The sequence below is a fragment of the Puntigrus tetrazona genome, chromosome 9, assembly GCF_018831695.1.
Source record: "Puntigrus tetrazona isolate hp1 chromosome 9, ASM1883169v1, whole genome shotgun sequence".
NCBI classification, from domain to species: Eukaryota; Metazoa; Chordata; class Actinopteri; order Cypriniformes; family Cyprinidae; genus Puntigrus; species Puntigrus tetrazona.
Window position 1 is genome coordinate 25,444,955 of NC_056707.1, and position 18,720 is coordinate 25,463,674.

General features: G+C 41.6%; 1 protein-coding gene and 1 pseudogene across 1 annotated transcript; both read right to left on the bottom strand.

Annotated features, from left to right (window-relative positions):
- Positions 1 to 3,387: 3,387 nt before the first annotated feature.
- Positions 3,388 to 14,081, bottom strand: LOC122351833 (annotated as a pseudogene).
- Positions 14,082 to 14,940: 859 nt separating this feature from the next.
- Positions 14,941 to 17,895, bottom strand: LOC122351834 (transmembrane emp24 domain-containing protein 7). Its single transcript, XM_043249181.1, has 4 exons — positions 17,805 to 17,895; positions 17,385 to 17,581; positions 16,159 to 16,404; positions 14,941 to 15,650 (listed from the first exon to the last, which is right to left on the bottom strand). The coding sequence occupies exons 2-4, from the start codon at positions 17,529 to 17,531 to the stop codon at positions 15,414 to 15,416; spliced, it is 630 nt and encodes a 209-aa protein (XP_043105116.1). The 5' UTR covers positions 17,532 to 17,581; positions 17,805 to 17,895; the 3' UTR covers positions 14,941 to 15,413.
- Positions 17,896 to 18,720: the final 825 nt, after the last annotated feature.

Below are 18,720 nucleotides of genomic sequence, written 5' to 3' on the forward strand. Positions count from 1 at the left end.
TTTCTAACATTAAAAGGAGATTTCTCAGTGGTTTGATATTAAATGAATTTGTTTTCTAAATGAAGCAGAGTGCGACTTCCAACTGTAACTATCTGAGCGTTTTCCCAACCAGTCACCCAAATACTTTATAGCGAAAGATCATGTAATTCAGTATCTTATACCGATGTAATGTTCTGCATGTTTCTGTTTGATCACTGGCTAAACCTCTCGCCTTGAAAGGTCTGGATTTATTAGTCACTTAGTAGTAACCGCAATCCCTCAGTGGATCTAGTCTAGTCCTGTGTTTTAGGCACACATGTTAGAAACTGAAATCAGCTACCAGCCCTGCTGTGCTACATAGTAGCTTCTGATTTATAGTTTGCTTCAATGCATTTCCCCGGCTCTGGCACTTTTTAGCCGTCAGAGGTGAAACAGGGTAAACAGCACCTGAGCGGTTACCGCGGGTTCCCAGAGAAGAACAAAGGCATCTAAAGTCCTGGAAGCTAGAGCAGCTTTAAAACACACTCCCATAGAGTTTCACACAGAAACCAATCCATGCCGCGACATCTGCCAAAAGCAATGGAAAACCCAGCGATGACTGGACCGGCATAATGAAAGGCGAAACACTAGAGCTAAAAGTACACTAAATTGCATACATCTCTTCAGCCTGATAATCTAAAACGTTTTTATGCCGTTTCAGAAAGTGTCTAAGCTCTCCCGTCTGTGTGATGATCTCGCTGCGCTCTCAGACACCACGAGGGTCCACGTTCATCACACACCTCACAGGAATATCCCCTGATATGCATGGTCCGATCTCTGTACCTGAGAGCTCTGATGTGGAAGCTGAATGTAGGACAGACTGAGCGGGACATTATTCAAAGGTTATTTAAAGACACCACAAAGTAGGCTCACGTGTCACATGTCGTAATCCCAAAGAGTAGAAAAGTGTGAGAAAGAAACAATCCCCTGAAGCTACGATGAAAGAGCAGGATAAAAAGACAGTGATAAAAAAGAAGAAATGCTGAAAACATTTCTTTGTAGTAATATATATACGATATGCAGATGTTTTATTAACTACCGTATGAAAAGACCACGTGTGACTCTGGAGCACAAACCAGTCATAAAGGTCATAAAGGTCAAGTCTGGAATCTGAGGGGCGAACTATACATGTATACTACAAATCAGAGATTAAAGTTTTGATATATTTACAGTAGATCATTTACAAAAAGCATCTTTATGGACTATGATCTTTATTTAATATCAGATCATTTTTACCATAAAGGTCAAATGTATAATTCTGACCCATATAATGTGTTGTTGCTTATTGCTACAAATGTAGACTGTTTCCAGAATGAGCGTGTGTGTGTGCGGCGTGTGTGTGTGAGCAAGGTGTGTGTGCGTGTGTGCAGGCGTGTGTGTGTGGCCCAGAGTGTGTGCCAAGTGAGCGTGTGTGTGTGTGACCAGTAGTGTGAGCGTGTGTGTGGCAGCGCGTGTGTGAGCAGCGTGTGTGTGCGTGTGTGAGCGTGTGTGTGTGTGTGAGCTGAGCGTGTGTGTGCGACGTGTATGGCCTGAGCGTGTGTGTGCAGCATGTGTGTGTGCGAGCGTGTGTGTGTGAGTTGAGGAGTGCGTGTGCGAGCGTGTGAGTGTGACGAGTGTGTGTGTGTGAGCGGTGTGTGCTTAGGCAGGCGTGTGAGCAGTGTGTGTGAGTGAGAGCGGGTGTGTGAACGTGTGTGTGTGCGAAGCGTGTGTGTGTGTGTGTGTGTGTGTGTGCGAGCGTGTGTGTGAGCGCGAGTGTGTGGCGTGTGCGAGCGTGTGTGTGGCGAGTGTGTGTGTGCAGCGTGTGTGGCGAGCGTGTGTGTGCGTGTGAGCGACGGCGTGTGTGTGCTGTGTGTGTGAGTGGCGGAGTGTGAAGCGATGTGTGTGTGCGGCGTGTGTGTGTGTGGCGTGTGTGCGTTGGCAGCGTGTGTATGCGCAAGTGTGGCCAACGTGTGTGTGTATGTATGTTCCTGTATTTGTGACGTATTTTCAATCTAAGCACGCCATAAAAACTAAAAACAAAAATGTGAGCGCAGGCGATTTTTATGGGCACGTGAAGATTTGGGAATCGATTAAAGATGATTAAGCACAGTGTTTCTGGTCTCCTTTATCTGACAACCAGTTGAGGTCCTGGAGTTTCTTCCAGCCAGCGGTGCCGAGTGTGTTTGATTAGAGACGGTGTTTGGAAGAACAGGGTCGAGAAATAAAGATTACAGACAGTCCAACAGAGAAATGAAAATGAACATGTTGAGATCACACACTCTCTGAGTCATCAGAAAACACTTCATCATCATAGAAAACCAGGAAAACAAGAATAAAACAGCTCCCGTCACCGTCAGATCAGTCTCCATCAAAACAAAACACTAGAAGAGTCCCTAATATGAATAAAAGCTGGGTTTGCAGCTCATTAGATGCTGAACACAACTAAGAAGAAGAAAACACCCAGAAAAGAAGAATCAAGTGCAAATAGAGGTTTATTGTCAATTATGCTCTAAGGACATCAACAAGCTTTATGCTATCATAATATGAATATCAAATTTCACTGCAATAAATTGCAAGTCCTTTAACTGTACATTTGTTTTATTTACTAGTGTATTGTGCCTGTAAGAGAATCAAAGCCCCTTGAGTTCAAACCTAAACTGCAAAAAAATGTAGCTGAAGCTGAACTTAAACTACACAGAGCTGAAGATTCCACCACCATCATCATCATCATCATCACCATCATCATCATCATCATCATCTCACTGGTTTGTATGCGCCAACACGTGCTGTGTAATAACAATCGGGAGGTTTGGTTTGGGTTCAAAGATTAAACATTCAATAGAGAGCGTTTTTCTCAAGCAGGCGTTCCGTCAAGATCAGGAGACAGAGAGGAAGAGAAGACCAAAACAAAAACAAACAGGCATTCGCATGAATCTACGTGGCACAACCCAGTAACACAGAACAGTCCCATATTACAGCCTGTGCATAGGAAGAATAAAGCACTTATGGTATCGGCAAACATCAAGCATAATTGGTAATGCTGCGCTAGGGCTGGGAAAATAATCCAGAAACCATTCCGCATCCGTTCAGAGATTCTCAGAGCGTATTAGAGTCGATTCCGAGCTTAGTTTTGAGCGGCTGTGCGCTTAGGAACAAATCCTGCATAGCGCTGAACAGAAAATAATCATTAAGCGTAAAATTTGAAAGGTCGAAGTGAATTACAAGTGGGCTGCGTTTAATCTGGCCTCATCTTTTCATGAGCATTCAGATAAAAACCAGAGCAGAGCGCCACCTGCTGTTAAAGCTAAGCTCAGAATCGAGTCCAGAGAGAGCCGCCATGCGTTCAGAAGACCTGGGAGCCCGGCGCTGGGCGCCTCTGGCGCCCGCTCACTATCTGTGCAGCAGCACGAAGGCCTCAACCGCTCGAGGATGTTCCCAGCGGAGGCCAGGCCGTGTTTGGCGATGGCTCTCGCCGTGAGCACACTGCAGCGTGGTGTGGTTGATGGGCTGGATCAGGTTCTTGGCCAGCTCGCCTGGTCCAGCAGGTCGCGGGCCAAATCTGCTTCAGGGAGTTGGTGCTGTCGAAGTCGTGCGGGAGATCAGCAGGTTCATGATGTCGGTGGTTGTTGGGCGGCCCGCGTGCAGAGGCTGTTGTCGTCCTCGTCTACGGCGGTTGGCGTCCGCTCCACACTCCAGCAGGATGGAGTCACCTGGAAGGAGAGGGAACTTGCAGGCGGGGTAGCGGCCCACGCGGGTGATGTTCCTGTCCACGGCCAGGTGCAGCGGGCTGAAGCCGTTCTTACCGCACGCCTGCAGCTTCAGGAACTTGTAGATGGTCTCTTTCTTGAAGTGGTCCTGCTCCACGGTGCACGGCACCTTCTCCAGCAGACAGATGAGGTGCAGGATGATGGACAGCACCTGTCGATCACAGAGGTGTGGAACAGCGTGAGTATAAGGCAGATCCGCGGCAGAGCAGCGTTACGACATTAAACTGCTGGAATAGTCTGAGATATGATCATTTCTGGTATTTAATGCAATAAAAATAACTCAGGAAATCCTGTTTCTTTAGAGAGAAGTTCTCTCTTTGCTGTTTTTACCCTAAATAGGGTGCTGTGAGCACTAGTGAGTAAACGTGACGTAATGACTGTTTAATTCGTGCCAGAAACATCACGGAAGTGACAGCTGCATTAAATCCCTGATATGGACAGAGGTATGCCGTTTTCATGAATAAAAGGCAGATATTGATCTGTGACAGCTGTGATGTAGCTGCGCTCTTCAAGCAAGCTGAAGTATTTTTATAGAGAATAGCATAGAACTGTATAAAATACTATGAGTTTCTATGAATTTAATCTGGAGAGAAAGCATGTCAATAAACATCTTTGTTGGAGGACAGGTTTGTAAACCAGATCATACACATTCAGACCTGTATCAGTACTGAAGCCCTGACCAAACCAGTTCCAGATTAAAAATAAAACTCATTTAGTGATAAACTCTATTTCACATTCCTTTCCATTACGCTCACACAACTAGACTTTCATCGATATCTTCACGGAAGAAAGCGTTCTTTTCAGTAAAAGATTTTTAACCTACGTTATGTCAGTAATGTTTAACACACTTGCCTTTAAAACTTTTATCTATTATTTATTTATTTAATTTCTTAATGGACATGAGCTACATTTCCTTCCCGAAGCCTACGTGCCCTGAAGCTGATCGTAGCTCTATTAGTTTCAGCAAAGCAGCGGTTTCGTTTCTGAGAGAGATTTTACACCTGAGGATCAAATACGGTTTAAAAAGTTTGAAGATGCAGACACATTAGATGTGTATACAGTAACAGTCATGAGAAAAATACATTTGATATCAGTCATGATGTTTCCATATGAGAAATAAGGATTTTAGATTTGTCATGACTTTTACTGCATTGTGACGTATTTTCAATCTAGGTAAGCTATAAAACTAGAAAACAAAAATGTAGAAATGAGGCGTTATTTCATCCAGCGTTTGTTGATTGACACAAAGATGAGTCACAGGACGATTAAAGATTATTAAAAATAGACCAGAATAAAAACCACAGCTCAGTCATTTACAGTAACCTGGCACGAAAATAAAGAGATTCATTTCATTCTGACTTTAGTTAAAGTTTTCTTCTTAAAGCAGACAGTCATCAGAGAAAAGAACAAACAGGAACATGTTGAGATCCACACCCTCTCTGAATCATCATCATCAGAAAACTACATCTACAGGTTCACTACGTCTTTACTTTCTATTAAATCAAAGTACTTTGACAGCACAGCAAAAACTCTCAGCCTTAAGATTATTAAAGAGACAAGTGGACAGCCAAATAGATAAATACAACAGAACTACGTTACAAAGTATAAGAGGCTTAAGAGGAAATAAAGACTAGCAAACAAAGTCAGCGTTGAACTACGGTAAAAAAGTTCAAAGTAGGGCTAGAGCATTATATTAGACGCCATATTCATGTTTATACAGAGCTGTAGTTCTCATGAGATCTGTGTGTGTGTGTGTGTGTGTGTGTGTGTGTGTGTAGTTTGTCAGTGAACTACAGCTGTGTATTAACTGGCGCTCCATCTGAAAACAGGTGATGGAGATGAACTGCTAATCAAAGACCTGACGAGATGCCCATGAATATAGCTTCCAATAGATCATGCAGTTCATTAGAAAACATAAATACACAGCAGAAAGCGTTCATTGTTTAAGGCCATTTCACGATTTTAGTCATTAAATAGTAGGCTATTAACTTCCTCTTCTCATGGAAGACATGTGATGTAGTTTGTAATAACTTTAGTGCTTTTCCCCGAACGGTTCTAAATGCTTTCACATTGCCGCCATGTTTGCTGCATCAGTGCACACCTCTATTTGATCACATCACGTCATTGTTCAGTACTTTATTCAGTCTTTTTGCCATTTTTGGCCCGAAAAATATGCTATCAAGCCGCTATATCAATGATATCTAGATGTGACTTTTTTTATCATGTAAAACTTTATACGGGTATTATTGTGGGTGGTATGATAATGCACACCCCCTACTGCAGCCCTAGTTCAAAATAAATATGTGAATAAGTGAAATATAACTTATATTAGCCAAAACTAACCAGCAACAAATAATAGACATCAGACTACGAATGCCTGTTAAATATAACATTACCCAAAACCAACCCGTATCTCGTTTAATCCCCAGAGAGACGTCAGAGACACGTGACTGAGGGACTAGATGTGTTCGAGGCTGCTGTCAGTGAATATAGGAGCACTGAAAAACTCCTAAAACCACACTTCATGACATAATAACAGCAATATTTTGAAAATTAGCAGGTTTTGGGCAATGATGTTTGACAATTCATAAGAACAGAAAATAATGCATATTGAGAAATTAATTTTCTGTGTATAAATATACAATACACAAAAGACACAAAAGTGACGATTCAATCCAATCAAGGTTCTGAGGGGAGGTTAGTGGTACAGTATGATTCGCTAATAACAGCTTCTGACAATAGAAACAGACAGAACTGAGCACCATACAGTACTAGACCGAACTGCACTGTTTAGTGGAAATGAGTCATTACACCCCGCCCTAACTTAACGTGCTTGAGATTTCAGAGACTCAAGAGATGAGTAAGTGATGTAACAACAGAAGAATCACGCTTCAAACAGGACAAGTAGCTCGGCCACATCATCAGCCTTAAGGAAATTCCTTGCCTCACGACGATGAAACATTAAGAAACGCTTTTGAACAATGTTGCGGGGGCAACTTTGGGTAAAGGAATAGTTCACCTAAAAATGCAAATTCTGTCATCATTTACTCATGGTTCCTCACCTGTATGAACTGTCCTGCCGAACACAAAAGGAAGATAAAGATATTCTGAAGAAAGTTTGTAACCAGGCTGTTTTGGGTCACCATTGACTTCCATTGTATGAAAATCAATGGTCTTACATCTTTCTAATATCGCGAATATCTTTCTTTGTGTTCAACGGAACAAAGAAGTTCATACAGGTTGACATATTCCTTTAATGTTGCAGTCATGACAAACCTACATTAGTCACCTGCTTTTTTAATTCAACTGCATTTTAAATGCTGTCTTATTTGTATTGGAAAATAAAGACCGATTACCCTTGGCAGCTGCTAGTGGGTAAAACTAGTTCTTAAAGCAGTCTTAAGAAGGTGTTAAGAGCACAAGCAACACCACTCCAAAGTTTCCCATCAGCCTCAGGGAAATATTCCCCCTCAGGGATACCCTTCACTCAAAACATTTTCATGCAATTAATCACAAGAAAACAAGAGAATAAAACACCTTGCTGAGCTGAGCCGGATCCGGACCTGGCCGAGGCTGTTTGACGGCACGCTCGATCTCCAGCACGCTCTTGCTGAGGATCTCCATCAGCTCCTGGAAGGACACTGAAGTCCCCAGAAGGCCCTTGGCTCGGTCCTGCAGCATGAAGGAGAAGAGCTCGGCGAAGGACAGCAGGCTGCTGGCGGTCATGGGGCTGAGCGGGTCCAGGTTGCTCTGCTGCATGTCCAGGGCGTACTTCCACAGCTTGATGCAGCGCTCGAAGTTGCCCGAGTCGGCGTAGACGGCCCCTCGGTAGCGGATGTAGTAGGACGTGTCGGGGTGCGAGGGCCCGAGGATGCGCTCTCGGATCAGCAGCGCCTGCATGCGCATGTCGTCGGGGTCAGCGATCAGGCCGTCCAGCTCCTCGAATGAGTTCACCTCCTTGCTGTAGTCGTAGGCCGGCACCAGCTGCTTGGGCTCGTCCTTCAGGAGCATGTGGTTGGGCTCGCTGTGCCGCAGATCCATGGCTTTCTTCCAGTACTTCAGCGCTCCCAGCAGGTCTCTCTTTTTATCCACGAAGGTGGCCCCCAGCAGCTCCAGGGCGTTGATGCGCTCTGTCCGGCCCGTCTGAGGGTGCTGCGTCAGGAAGTCCACGATGTTGGTGTGCCCCGTCACGCTGGCGGAGAGCAGCGGCGTCATCCCGTAGCCGTCCTTCTCCATGGAGGCGCCGTACTTCAGCAGCATCTTCGCATCTCCAGGCTCCACGGACTCAGCACAGTCGTGTAAAGCCGTGTTACCTTCAAGACAAGAGCACACAGAACGCTAGTCGTCAAGTCTCCTTTATTTATAAAGCTTGTTAAAGAAACACTCCACTTTTTCTCCTCCTCTCCCATAGTTAAGTTGAGTTTCACCGTTTCTGAATCCATTCAGCCGATATCGGTGTCTGACGATAGCACTTTTAGCATAGATCATTGAATCCAATTAGACCAAAAGAATCACAATGAAAAAAAAAAAAAAAAAAAACCAAAGAGTTTCAGTATTTTCCCTATTTAAAACTTGACTCTTCTGGAGTTATATGTAGTAAGACCATGGAAAATGAAAAGCTGTAATTTTTTATGCTGATATGATTAGGACTACTCTCATTCAATTTTTCTGCTGGTCTTAGTCCACAATATAACTACAGAAGAGTCCAGTTTATAGGAAAAAATATCAAAACTCTTTAGTCAATTGTTAATTGGATTCAATAATCTATGCTAAGCTATACTAAAAGTGCTATCATCAGACTCAGAGATCGGCTGAATGGATTCAAAAACGGTAAAACTCAACTTACTCCGAGGAGTTCAGAGAATAAGTCTGTGTCGAAACATTTAAAAGAGTTGAAAAGAGAGTGTCAATAATATATAATGAGAAGATTAAACACTCAGTTACTTTGTTTTAACTTTTCAGTTTGGCAAGGAAACCAAAACTGTGACAGAAGAAAAAAAACCTTGGGAGAACCTCAGTCGGACCAGACCAGCAATGAATACGACAGACTTACTAGAGTCACTGAAGACAGACAGAAGCTGTGCTACAATGCAGTCATCCACACCAGATATCATTTAGACTAGCAGGTGCACTATACTTCATTTATGTATGCAAGGATAGCATTTGCTTTATGTTACCATTTTTCCATCACAGACTCAACAAAACTAAGCACAGCTTGGTAATTGGTTGAGCTAAACTGGTACCTAACTGTGTTCTTACAGCTATTCAACCAAATACATTACATACCTCTCTATCGAAGCCGTCTGACATGATCAGGAAGAATTTGTTCTGACACAGTTTAACTGAGTTCTTGTCATATTTTATTACGATACCTAAATCTATTTCTGAATAAACTGATAATGTGAGAAATGTTGGCGTCTACGTTTGGGTTTGACTGTATATTAGTGAAAACAGAGGCATAAAGAATCTAAAAAGCTTATTATCTTCACAACTCTGTTGGCTGATGAATGAAACGATACGCTTCACGTGAACTATTGTCTGCTATCAAGCTCAATCTACACTGAACTGACTGAAGCTGAGTAACGACTTGCTGTCCCTCGCAGAACTTCACACCATCGATCTGAACTGAACCAACACTGAACGAACCTTATCTGAAAATTACTACCGTCTTTGAGAGCTGATTTACAACTGAATCTGAACAGAAACAGAAAGAGTTTCCATTATTGAAGCTGCTTTGACCCAACCGGTTTTCTATAAAGCGCTGTAGAAGTCGTTCTTGATCAAGACCCAAAGAACAGATCAACAAATCTCAATCACATTACAGTGAGGGCCTTCTTTTCTAGTTTAGCCTAAAACATAATACTAACAATCAATAAATATTCATGAAATTTTCCCAGATGAAGGATTACATAGATATGTTTCCATCCAAATTTGCAAATTTAACTAGATGCTAGCAAATAACAAGCTGGCTATGAGAGCATTCCTGCAAATAATAATAATAATAATAATAGTAATGATAATAATAACAAGTTTACAATCTCATAATCTCAAGATTCATCCAGGTATTTCTAAAATCTTTTAGTGGGCTCCTCCCCCTTCATGGAGGGCGTCTTTTGGAATCAAATCTATCCATAATCTTGACAAAATGAATATTGTTGGAAAGAGTCTCAAGATTCCACATTTTGGTGGTTATTTGGTGATAGAAGTAATGATGAGAGAATTTTATACATTGTTGTAGAAAAATTAAAATAATTTCAGTAGGACCTTACGGCTATTTGTGGTTTAAGCTAACTTTCAAAAACATAACTTATTTACACATATGGCCTTTATATAATTATATCAAATTGGGATTAAAACTGCTTTTACGAAATATTCATTTTATATCAACTAAAATATTGCAGTAAATTTAAACTTCAATAACTAATTTATCCTTTACTTTTTTTTTATTATTTAATTTCTGCTAACTGGCTTCTTCAAAAAGAGACCAAACTTAGGTCTGTATTCAAAAAGCATTCCTAAATTATAACAATTTATGTTTGAATAGTGCACTTTCAGGTCTATGTTCAAGTAACAGGTTAAGAAAAACTATATCATATATCATAAGAACTACAAACAGAAACTTGAAAGTCAGCAACCCGTCAAAATAAAAGTTTGTTTTAACTTTAAGAAACTGTAAAAGAAATATTACTATGTAATAATACTACTAATACTAATAATAATAATAATAATAATAATAAAATTATTCAAACATTTATTATTTTTAATATTACAAAATAAGTCAATATTTTAGCATAAAAAGGAATACATAATGATAATTCTTTTAATTAAATCAATTAATTAGAAATGCTTTTGATTTATTAATGCTTAATAAAACCATGAAAAATGCAATCCAGAAAGTTAATTGAAAACAGAATTAGAAACTAAAAAGTAAAAAAAAAAAAAAAACAGTAAAAAAAAAAAAAAAGAGAACCAGAATTTATTCTATTTAATTCTATTTAATACTTGAATACCTAAATGAATAAAAATACTGATATAAATTATTTTAGGTGTATTGATCATTAAGGTTAGTTTATAATTTAGACATTTCAATGTTGAAGTAATACACTCTAATAAGGAACAATGCATATACAGTTTTCATCAATTCATTCCTTTTCAGGGGAAAAAAACTGGTGCTTTCTGTGTAAAACTGATCATCTATTCTAGATGAAGTGGTATAATGACATAGATTTTCTGACCCCAAGTCTTGAATCTGTGATTATTCTAAATGCGTTTCATTAGACTGAATCATGCATTGAAAAAACACTCTTTCTCTTTTTGTGAAATACTTGATAAAGTCTAATCTCACAGGGTTAACACAGCATCTGATCAGATGACGTATATCTCACACATCCCTAGTCTCACCTTTGACGCTTTTCCGGTTGACATCGGCTCCTTTCTCCAGCAGGTACTGTGCGATCTCCTTGTGGCCTTTATAGCAGGATATCATGAGGCAGGTGTGTCCGTGCCTGTTGGCCACTTCAGGTCCGCTTTGCTCCACAAGGTATCTGACAATGTCCAAGTGTCCGTCGAAGCAGGCGGCTCTGAGCGGGGTAGAGTTCGTCAGAGTGGTGTTGTTCACCGAGGCGCCGTGACCCAGCAGAGACTGGACGACCTTCAGGTGCCCGGCAGCCGAGGCGGCCCACAGCGGCGGCGCTCTCGATGATCTCCCCGTCGAAGTTGACCGAGCCGCCGACCTCCACCGGAGCGCAGCAGCACTCGATCAGGTACTCCACCAGCTCCAGGTGCCCGTAGCGGGCGGCCATCAGCAGCGGCGTCGCTCCGTTCGTCTTCTCCGCCATCAGCTTCATCACGTCGTGATCGCTCTTGTTCTCTAAGAGTTTCTGGAGGAGCCTCAGCTTGCCGTCTCGGGCGGCGTTGAAAACAGCGGTTTTTAAATCCATGGCATAGGGTTGCCCCGCGGCTCCGTCCTGGAAACAACAACATGATCAGACCCTTTCAATGCAAGCTTGGTAAAAGGTGGTAAAGATAGAAAGGATGGTTTATAATGCATATATATGAACTAGTTTAAATGGTGTCCACATCATACACATAAAAAGCACTTGCTGCTGTCCCGTGAGCGCCGCCTGCTGTCAGAGCCTCAATCAGCTCATCTGTGTTTCTGCTTCCTGTAGATATGACTAACAGCTTTAGCCCACATTTTAAAAACAGTAGTATCTCCAGCAGCTAAAACAGGGTTAAAGTCAGTTCTATCGTTTGCTGTGGCGTGTCTGAAGAAAACTCAGTTAACGTTTCCAAACATTCATTTTGTCATTAAATATAAAATGCAGTGGGATTTTTTGTGCCTCACACTAATCATCTTATGATCAGATGTATATCATCCAAGTCTCAGTTTGTTTTGTTTCTTCATATCGTTCCAGACGGACCAGATCGGATCACAAAATCTCACTAGATTATTATAATTTATGTTTGGAAATAATACAGAACTACAGAAAATACTAGTGATCTCATAACTTTGTATTACTTATTGAGGTGATGTGGGATTTCTTTGAAACTTTCAGTCTGGTTATTTGACAAAGAAGTGTGCAATAAATAAGGCATATTTTTATTTGTCTCAAATCTCATATATACACACACACACACACACACACACATGTATATATAAATAAATGTGAGAAACATATTGTGAAATCACACGTCATGAGTCGACTGAACCTTTACATCCCTATTAAACTCTTTTTCTGAATGGTTCTTTCATGTCTTTCCAAACCCGCATGACTGACAGTCTTCACAAGAGCTCCGTTTTTGAGCAATATCCTGACATTCACAGGAAACTAAGAGCTCGAGGAGATCTGGGAGCCGTCACACGATTTCAGAAGATGGTGAATATATTGCACAAGTCCGTGACTCGAGCAAGACATTTTTCAAGACAGAATATTCTTTCACTAAAGAACGTCAGTCGCACATGAGGCTGAGTAGATGATGACACAATTAATCTGGAAGTCTTCCTTGAAGGTGTTTATGGGTCAGGTAAGGCAATTAGCAGTCTAACCAGCGGCCTATTGCATAAACTGCTTAGACTAGTCCTAAAAGCTAGTCATAAAAAGACCTATTCTGAATCTGAAAAGTATCACTAGATTTATTGCTAGTTAGTCTGACTAGTTCTTTAAACCCACACGGTTATGTTTATGCAAATGTCCTCTTCAAGAGCTTCTGTAATATTTAGCACGTCTTCATCCAGGCCAGTTTTGTTGTGTATTATTCCCACACTACTTCGAGCAGATAACCCATAAACGGATATGAAATATTGGTGGAGTGTATATGACTTCATCACGTGATCAGAAACATGAAACTAGCGCAGCTTTGTATATAATCACCTAGCCTACTATATATACACATTAAAATGACGACGGTTTAGAGTCATTATACACACAGATCCTCGGCCGATCACTATTAAGTGCCCCACTATTATTATGATGATAGTGTTCACTACTCGAGGCTCTGTTGACATCCATCACGGCTAGTTCAGAGTTAGCATTACAGGTGTTTCACATTACGGTTTAACCCCAAACAACACCGTTTAAGCAGCACTCTCTCCTGCCACAGACAGGACAGACACCGTCCTTATCGTGTCGTTTTCTGTCGTTAATTAGCGCTTCAGCCCGAAGGCCTCACTCACCGCTCGCGCTGGCTCCCTCACGGGCGAGATACTGTCCGTTAACGGCCGTTTATTCGCTTTAAACGACAGGTCCACAGGCACACAGACGGCGAAGGTAACGTTACTTTAGCTCATACCGAGTCCAAATAATATGTAACGATAAAAATAGCGCGTCGTTGCGGCTCTTCCCTCCCCCGCTTCCTGTAACATCGAGGTCTTCTTCATTAAACACACTCGATCGGTGTTCGCGAACTCCAGAGCCTCACGAATCCGACATTATGCTGATTTTAGGTCCATTTCTCGGTTCTGTCGGTCAGATCTTGACGAACGCCGCTCCGCTGCTGATTTTCCTGTCAGTAACAGCGGCCCGAAGGTTCCGCCCATTCGCAGGTGATTGACAGCCGTCTGGACCAATCGCGGCGTCGCTCAAACGTTTTCCATTTAAAGGTAAACGAAAAGAGTCACGACACGAGCGCTTTTAATAACGCGGCGCGTGAAGCTCGACCGGAACATTCTCGGAGATTGACGAAGGGGTCCGGTGTTTTACTTCTCAGCGAGCCTTCAAAAAAAGAAGGATTTACAGAAATCAACGCGGTGGTATAGATTAATCTTCCTCAGATTTGACTGTTCGCTGCAATATTGGTGTTCGCTACCAGCGCCCTCTAGAGGACTGATGGAGAATACACTGTAATGGTGTACAGCGCGTGATCATATTACAAGCACTTTTAACCTCTTCCACACCACATCAGTCTTAAGAAGCACTACTGATTTTGTCATTGATCATGTATAAGTTACATATTATTGTTAACAACGGCCTGAAAAACCCCTGGGATTCAATACCTTTTTGTGTCCCCAGTAAAGATCGTGATATTATTGACTTAGAATTTAAATAACATCGAATTTTAATCATATTTACGTTTTTATTTATATGTAATTAAAAACATTTTACAGCATTTTAAACCAACAGGTATAAAAATTTCCCCCTTTTTTGGTATATACTGTAATATATTTTCTTAATATTTTCAAACTATTAAATTCATCGTAAAAAATAATAAAGGTTTTTAGCTTGTCCCTCAAAATAATGTCCACCTCGTTACATTAGACGGCTTACCCTTTAAATAAAAAGAAAACGTATATCAAACAGCAGACTTCATTTCTTTGAAGGAAAAACAAGGTGAACGAGGACCTGTTTGTTGTGTTTTTGCTTATTTTATCATTCTAATATGACGTTGTCAACTTCGACATATCCACCTTAGAGAGAACTGATCAACTATTAACTGTTTATACATTTTTCTGTTTACTATTTGCTAGTTATAAAATGTATAAAAAACAAAAATACATTTATTACGTGTCACTGACTTGACAAGTCTGCTTTATTTTTCTTAGAACTGTGAAGAAGACCAGTAAGACGTCACTCCGCTGTGCAGTGCATCTTAGATTTATCTTCATGCATCTTATTATAAATAATACTTGATGTGAACTTAAAATGAAAGAACAGGTTTTATAAAGAAGAGCCTTTGAGACGTTCCTCCAGACATTTATTAACCAATTCAAACAAGAATCAATGCACCGCTAATAAAAATAAACACCTAATAAAAAAAAACAATTACACCAATGTCATGAAAAGAAAATTACGACTAGGAAACACGAGCAAGGATGCTTGTTTTGTACAACATAAAGCAAATAAAGCTCTCTCGCATTCAAACATGACGACTGAACTACATCTTGAGTGATGATGATGATGATGATGATGATGGGTATAAACTGCACCGGTGTGTCAAGCAGGTCTACAGTGTCTGTACATCCTTTAACATTCACATACATGTAGAGAGTCAACACAGCCACAAAATAAATAAAGCAGTTTAATTTTCAGCGCTGAAATACTCTGCTGGATATGAGCTGAGGATCGCACACAGGACTAGAGAAAACGAGCTCAAGGCTTTTCTTTAAATAACTCATATTCATATAAAAACCCTTGGACAGTGTCAGAGGAGTTATGATCCCACGCGGGTCGTAGTGGTTTTCTTGTCTGAGAAGAAGCTCCTGAGGAGCACCACCTGACTGATGCTGACCACCAGCAGGATGAAGGCCTCCCCGATGGACCAGAAGGCCACTCTGGTGTTCAGATCCTCGGCTCGGCTGCGGCCCTGAGCCTCTCGCAGGCGGAAGTGTGTCTGGTAGTCGATCACGGACTTCAGCGCCTCGTGAATAGAGACGCAGGCCGACTCCATCTGAAACGGAGCGGAGCATGAGACTCACAGCATCAGTGTCTTCAGCTGGAGCGTGTCAGGAGGAAACATCAGCTTACATTCCAAACATTCATTTAGTCATTAAATGTAATCCAGTGAGGTTTTTGTCTGATCTGATCATCGTCTGGAAGAAACAGAACACACTGAGACTGAATCCAGAAGAACTGTGTCTCGAGGCGCTTCAAGAAAGACACCTGCAAAGCTCCTGAAACTCTGCTTTAAACACAGAGATGCTCGCAACAAAAGATGATTGAGTTCAGTAAACAGAATTTAATAGAAGCGTTCATTTGGATTTATTTCACAGATCAGACAAAAACCTCACTGCAATACATGAATGTTTTCCTCCAGACACACTCCAGCAGAAGATAGAAATAACTGACTTCAAACCACTTTTAGCTGCTGAAAGTACCAGTGTTCTAATCATTCTGTATGAAGTTCAACACATGCATGTTCTACGTCTAAAATGCTCAGATCTGATGTAATTGTTCACCTGTGTTAAAGCCGTCACTCGGTTCTCGTTGGGGAACAGCGGAGGGTCGTCTCCGACCTGGAAGTCGAAGTAGACGGTCTTGTGCGTGAAGGTGGAGAACTCGTTGCTGAAGCAGAACTTGTACGTGCCGTTCCTGGAGGCGGTGAAGGTGAAGCTGTCGTACTGCTTCTTCATCTCTTTATAAAGAACCGTCCCGTCCGGGTCCTCCAGACGACAGTCCACGTCATAGTGACCGCCGGTGACCACCTGACCACAGACACACAGAACATTATAAGACCAGGTAAAGGAAATGTCTATCTATTAAAGGAAACACAACACATCAATATGAGCTCTAGAACATACAGGACAGCTCTTATATTTTGATAACCCTGCAAAAAAAACATCATGTTCTCACTATTGTGTTTTTTTTAAGAGCAAACGTCTAAAGATTCCTGAATAAACGAAGAACGACTGAAGACTTCCAGCTCACTATGAAACTGATAAAAATGACATTCATTTATGATCAAAACATGAACAAATATCTGCCTGCAGAAAAATCTAAATTCAAAACGAAAAACAATTGTCATTCTTAATTGACAGATATTTGTGCTGGTAATCGCTCTACTGTAACTCTATACAGTTGCTCTACTGTAACTGTCCAGTCGCTCCACTCTCTCTCTATGCAGTGACTCTACAGACTCTATGCAGTAGCTCTACTGTAATTCTATGCAATTGTTCGCTCTAACTCTATGCAGTCGCTCTACTTTAACTCTCCAGTCGCTCCAATCTATCTCTATGCAGTGACTCTACGCAGTTGCTCTACTCTAACTCTATGCAGTGACTCTACTGTAATTCTATGCAATTGCTCCGCTCTAACTCTACGCCGCCGCTCTACTGTAACTGTCCAGTCACTCCTCTCTATCTCTCTGCAGTTACTCTACACAGTTGCTCCACTCTCTCTGCTACGCAGTGACTCTACTGTATCTCTCCAGTCGCTCCACTCTATCTCTATGCAGTGATTCTACAGACTCTACACAGTTGCTCCACTGTAACTCTATGCAGTTGCTCCGCTCTATGCAGTGACTCTACTGTAATTCTACGCAATTGCTAAGCTCCAACTCTACGCCCTCGCTCTACTGTAAATTTCCAGTCGCTGAACTCTCTCTATACAGTGACTCTACTGTAACTCTACACAGTCGCTCTACTGTAACTCTACGCAGTCGCTCTACTGTAACTCTACGCAGTACCTGGAACTCCAGAGTGCACTTAGTGCCGATGGTGATGTCCTCGTAGAAGCACTGCTTGGCGTTGTCTGGCAGCTCGAAGGTGAGCTCTGAGGCGCGGATCCAGCCGATCATCAGCTGCGCGCACAGCAGCAGAAACCAGGCCAACATGTTCTCCCTCGAGTCCGCCGAAGCACCACAGCACAGAGAGACACAGATTCCTGTCAGAAACGGCAGAGTTCAGAGATGATCATAACAGATGCAGCGGATGACTGAGACGCGGCGAACCCGGATGTGGATCAAGCGGCGGTTACGCGACGCGAGCTCGGGCTCAAAGCGTTAAAACTCCTCCGCGACCAGAAATATGACAATACTGATACATTTTATGTTTCGATTCATCAGTTTTACAGCGAACAACGAAGCATAGTGATGAGTGCGGCTTACCTCGAAAGCTAACCGGAAGCAGGAAGTTGTTTGACCCCTGACATTGCACGTACGTGCGTAACTACGTCACAGAACGTCACCGCGACATTGCGGCAGTTTTAGTTTAATATTATTAGGTTTTGTTAATTAATTGCTAAAACTTTGTCTGCCTCCATAATTAATTTATGTTTTGTGGGAAAAAAAGATTGCTATTTTATTGTTACGTGATCTGCTTATTTTTCCTCCTCTTTATTTTTTTTATAGATTTTCTCTCTCTTTTATATATTCTCTTAAATTAATAAACACCATAAAGTTTTTTTTAATAAACATATTAATGTGTTTTTTTAAGGAGCATTTAAGAGTTTAGTTTATCATTTGTTGTCGAGTCACAGTCAAATAGCTTGAATCCTTTAAAATGTGAGATTTTGGCCAAAAACCAGAAACAATTAGTTCCCACATAAAGACAGAAAACTGTAGAGAATGTAAACGTGATGCCTGTCTCTGGGGGTTAATGATGGGAAAATAAAAAACACTCAAAAGCTTCGTATTTGAACTTGATTTTGGTGAGATGTTAATATGCAACGATAAACATACATTTATATTATTATATTATATTATCTTTTCAGCTAGGCTCGGCTACTGTATCCTCGTCTAGGTCAGCTAGGAACCTTGGAGTGATCATTGACGACCAGCTAACTTTCACTGAGCACATTTCAAAAACTGCTCGATCTTGTAGGTTTGTGCTGTACAACATCAGGAAAATCAGATCGTACTTATCAGAACACGCTACACAGATCCTCGTCCAGGCACTAGTCCTGAGTAGACTGGATTACTGCAACGCCCTCCTTGCTGGCCTCCCAGCCTCTACAACCAGACCTCTTCAGATGGTCCAGAATGCAGCGGCTAGGGTGGTCTTCAACGAACCATGGAGGCCCAC

Coding starts and splice junctions, on each gene's coding strand:
- LOC122351834 (XM_043249181.1), bottom strand. CDS start 17,531: ATGTTGGCCTGGTTTCTGCTGCTGTGCGCGCAGCTGATGATCGGCTGG. Junction 16,405..17,384: donor AGTGCACTCTGGAGTTCCAG/GTACTGCGTAGA, acceptor GTCTGTGGTCAG/GTGGTCACCGGCGGTCACTA. Junction 15,651..16,158: donor GAGTGACGGCTTTAACACAG/GTGAACAATTAC, acceptor GCTCCGTTTCAG/ATGGAGTCGGCCTGCGTCTC.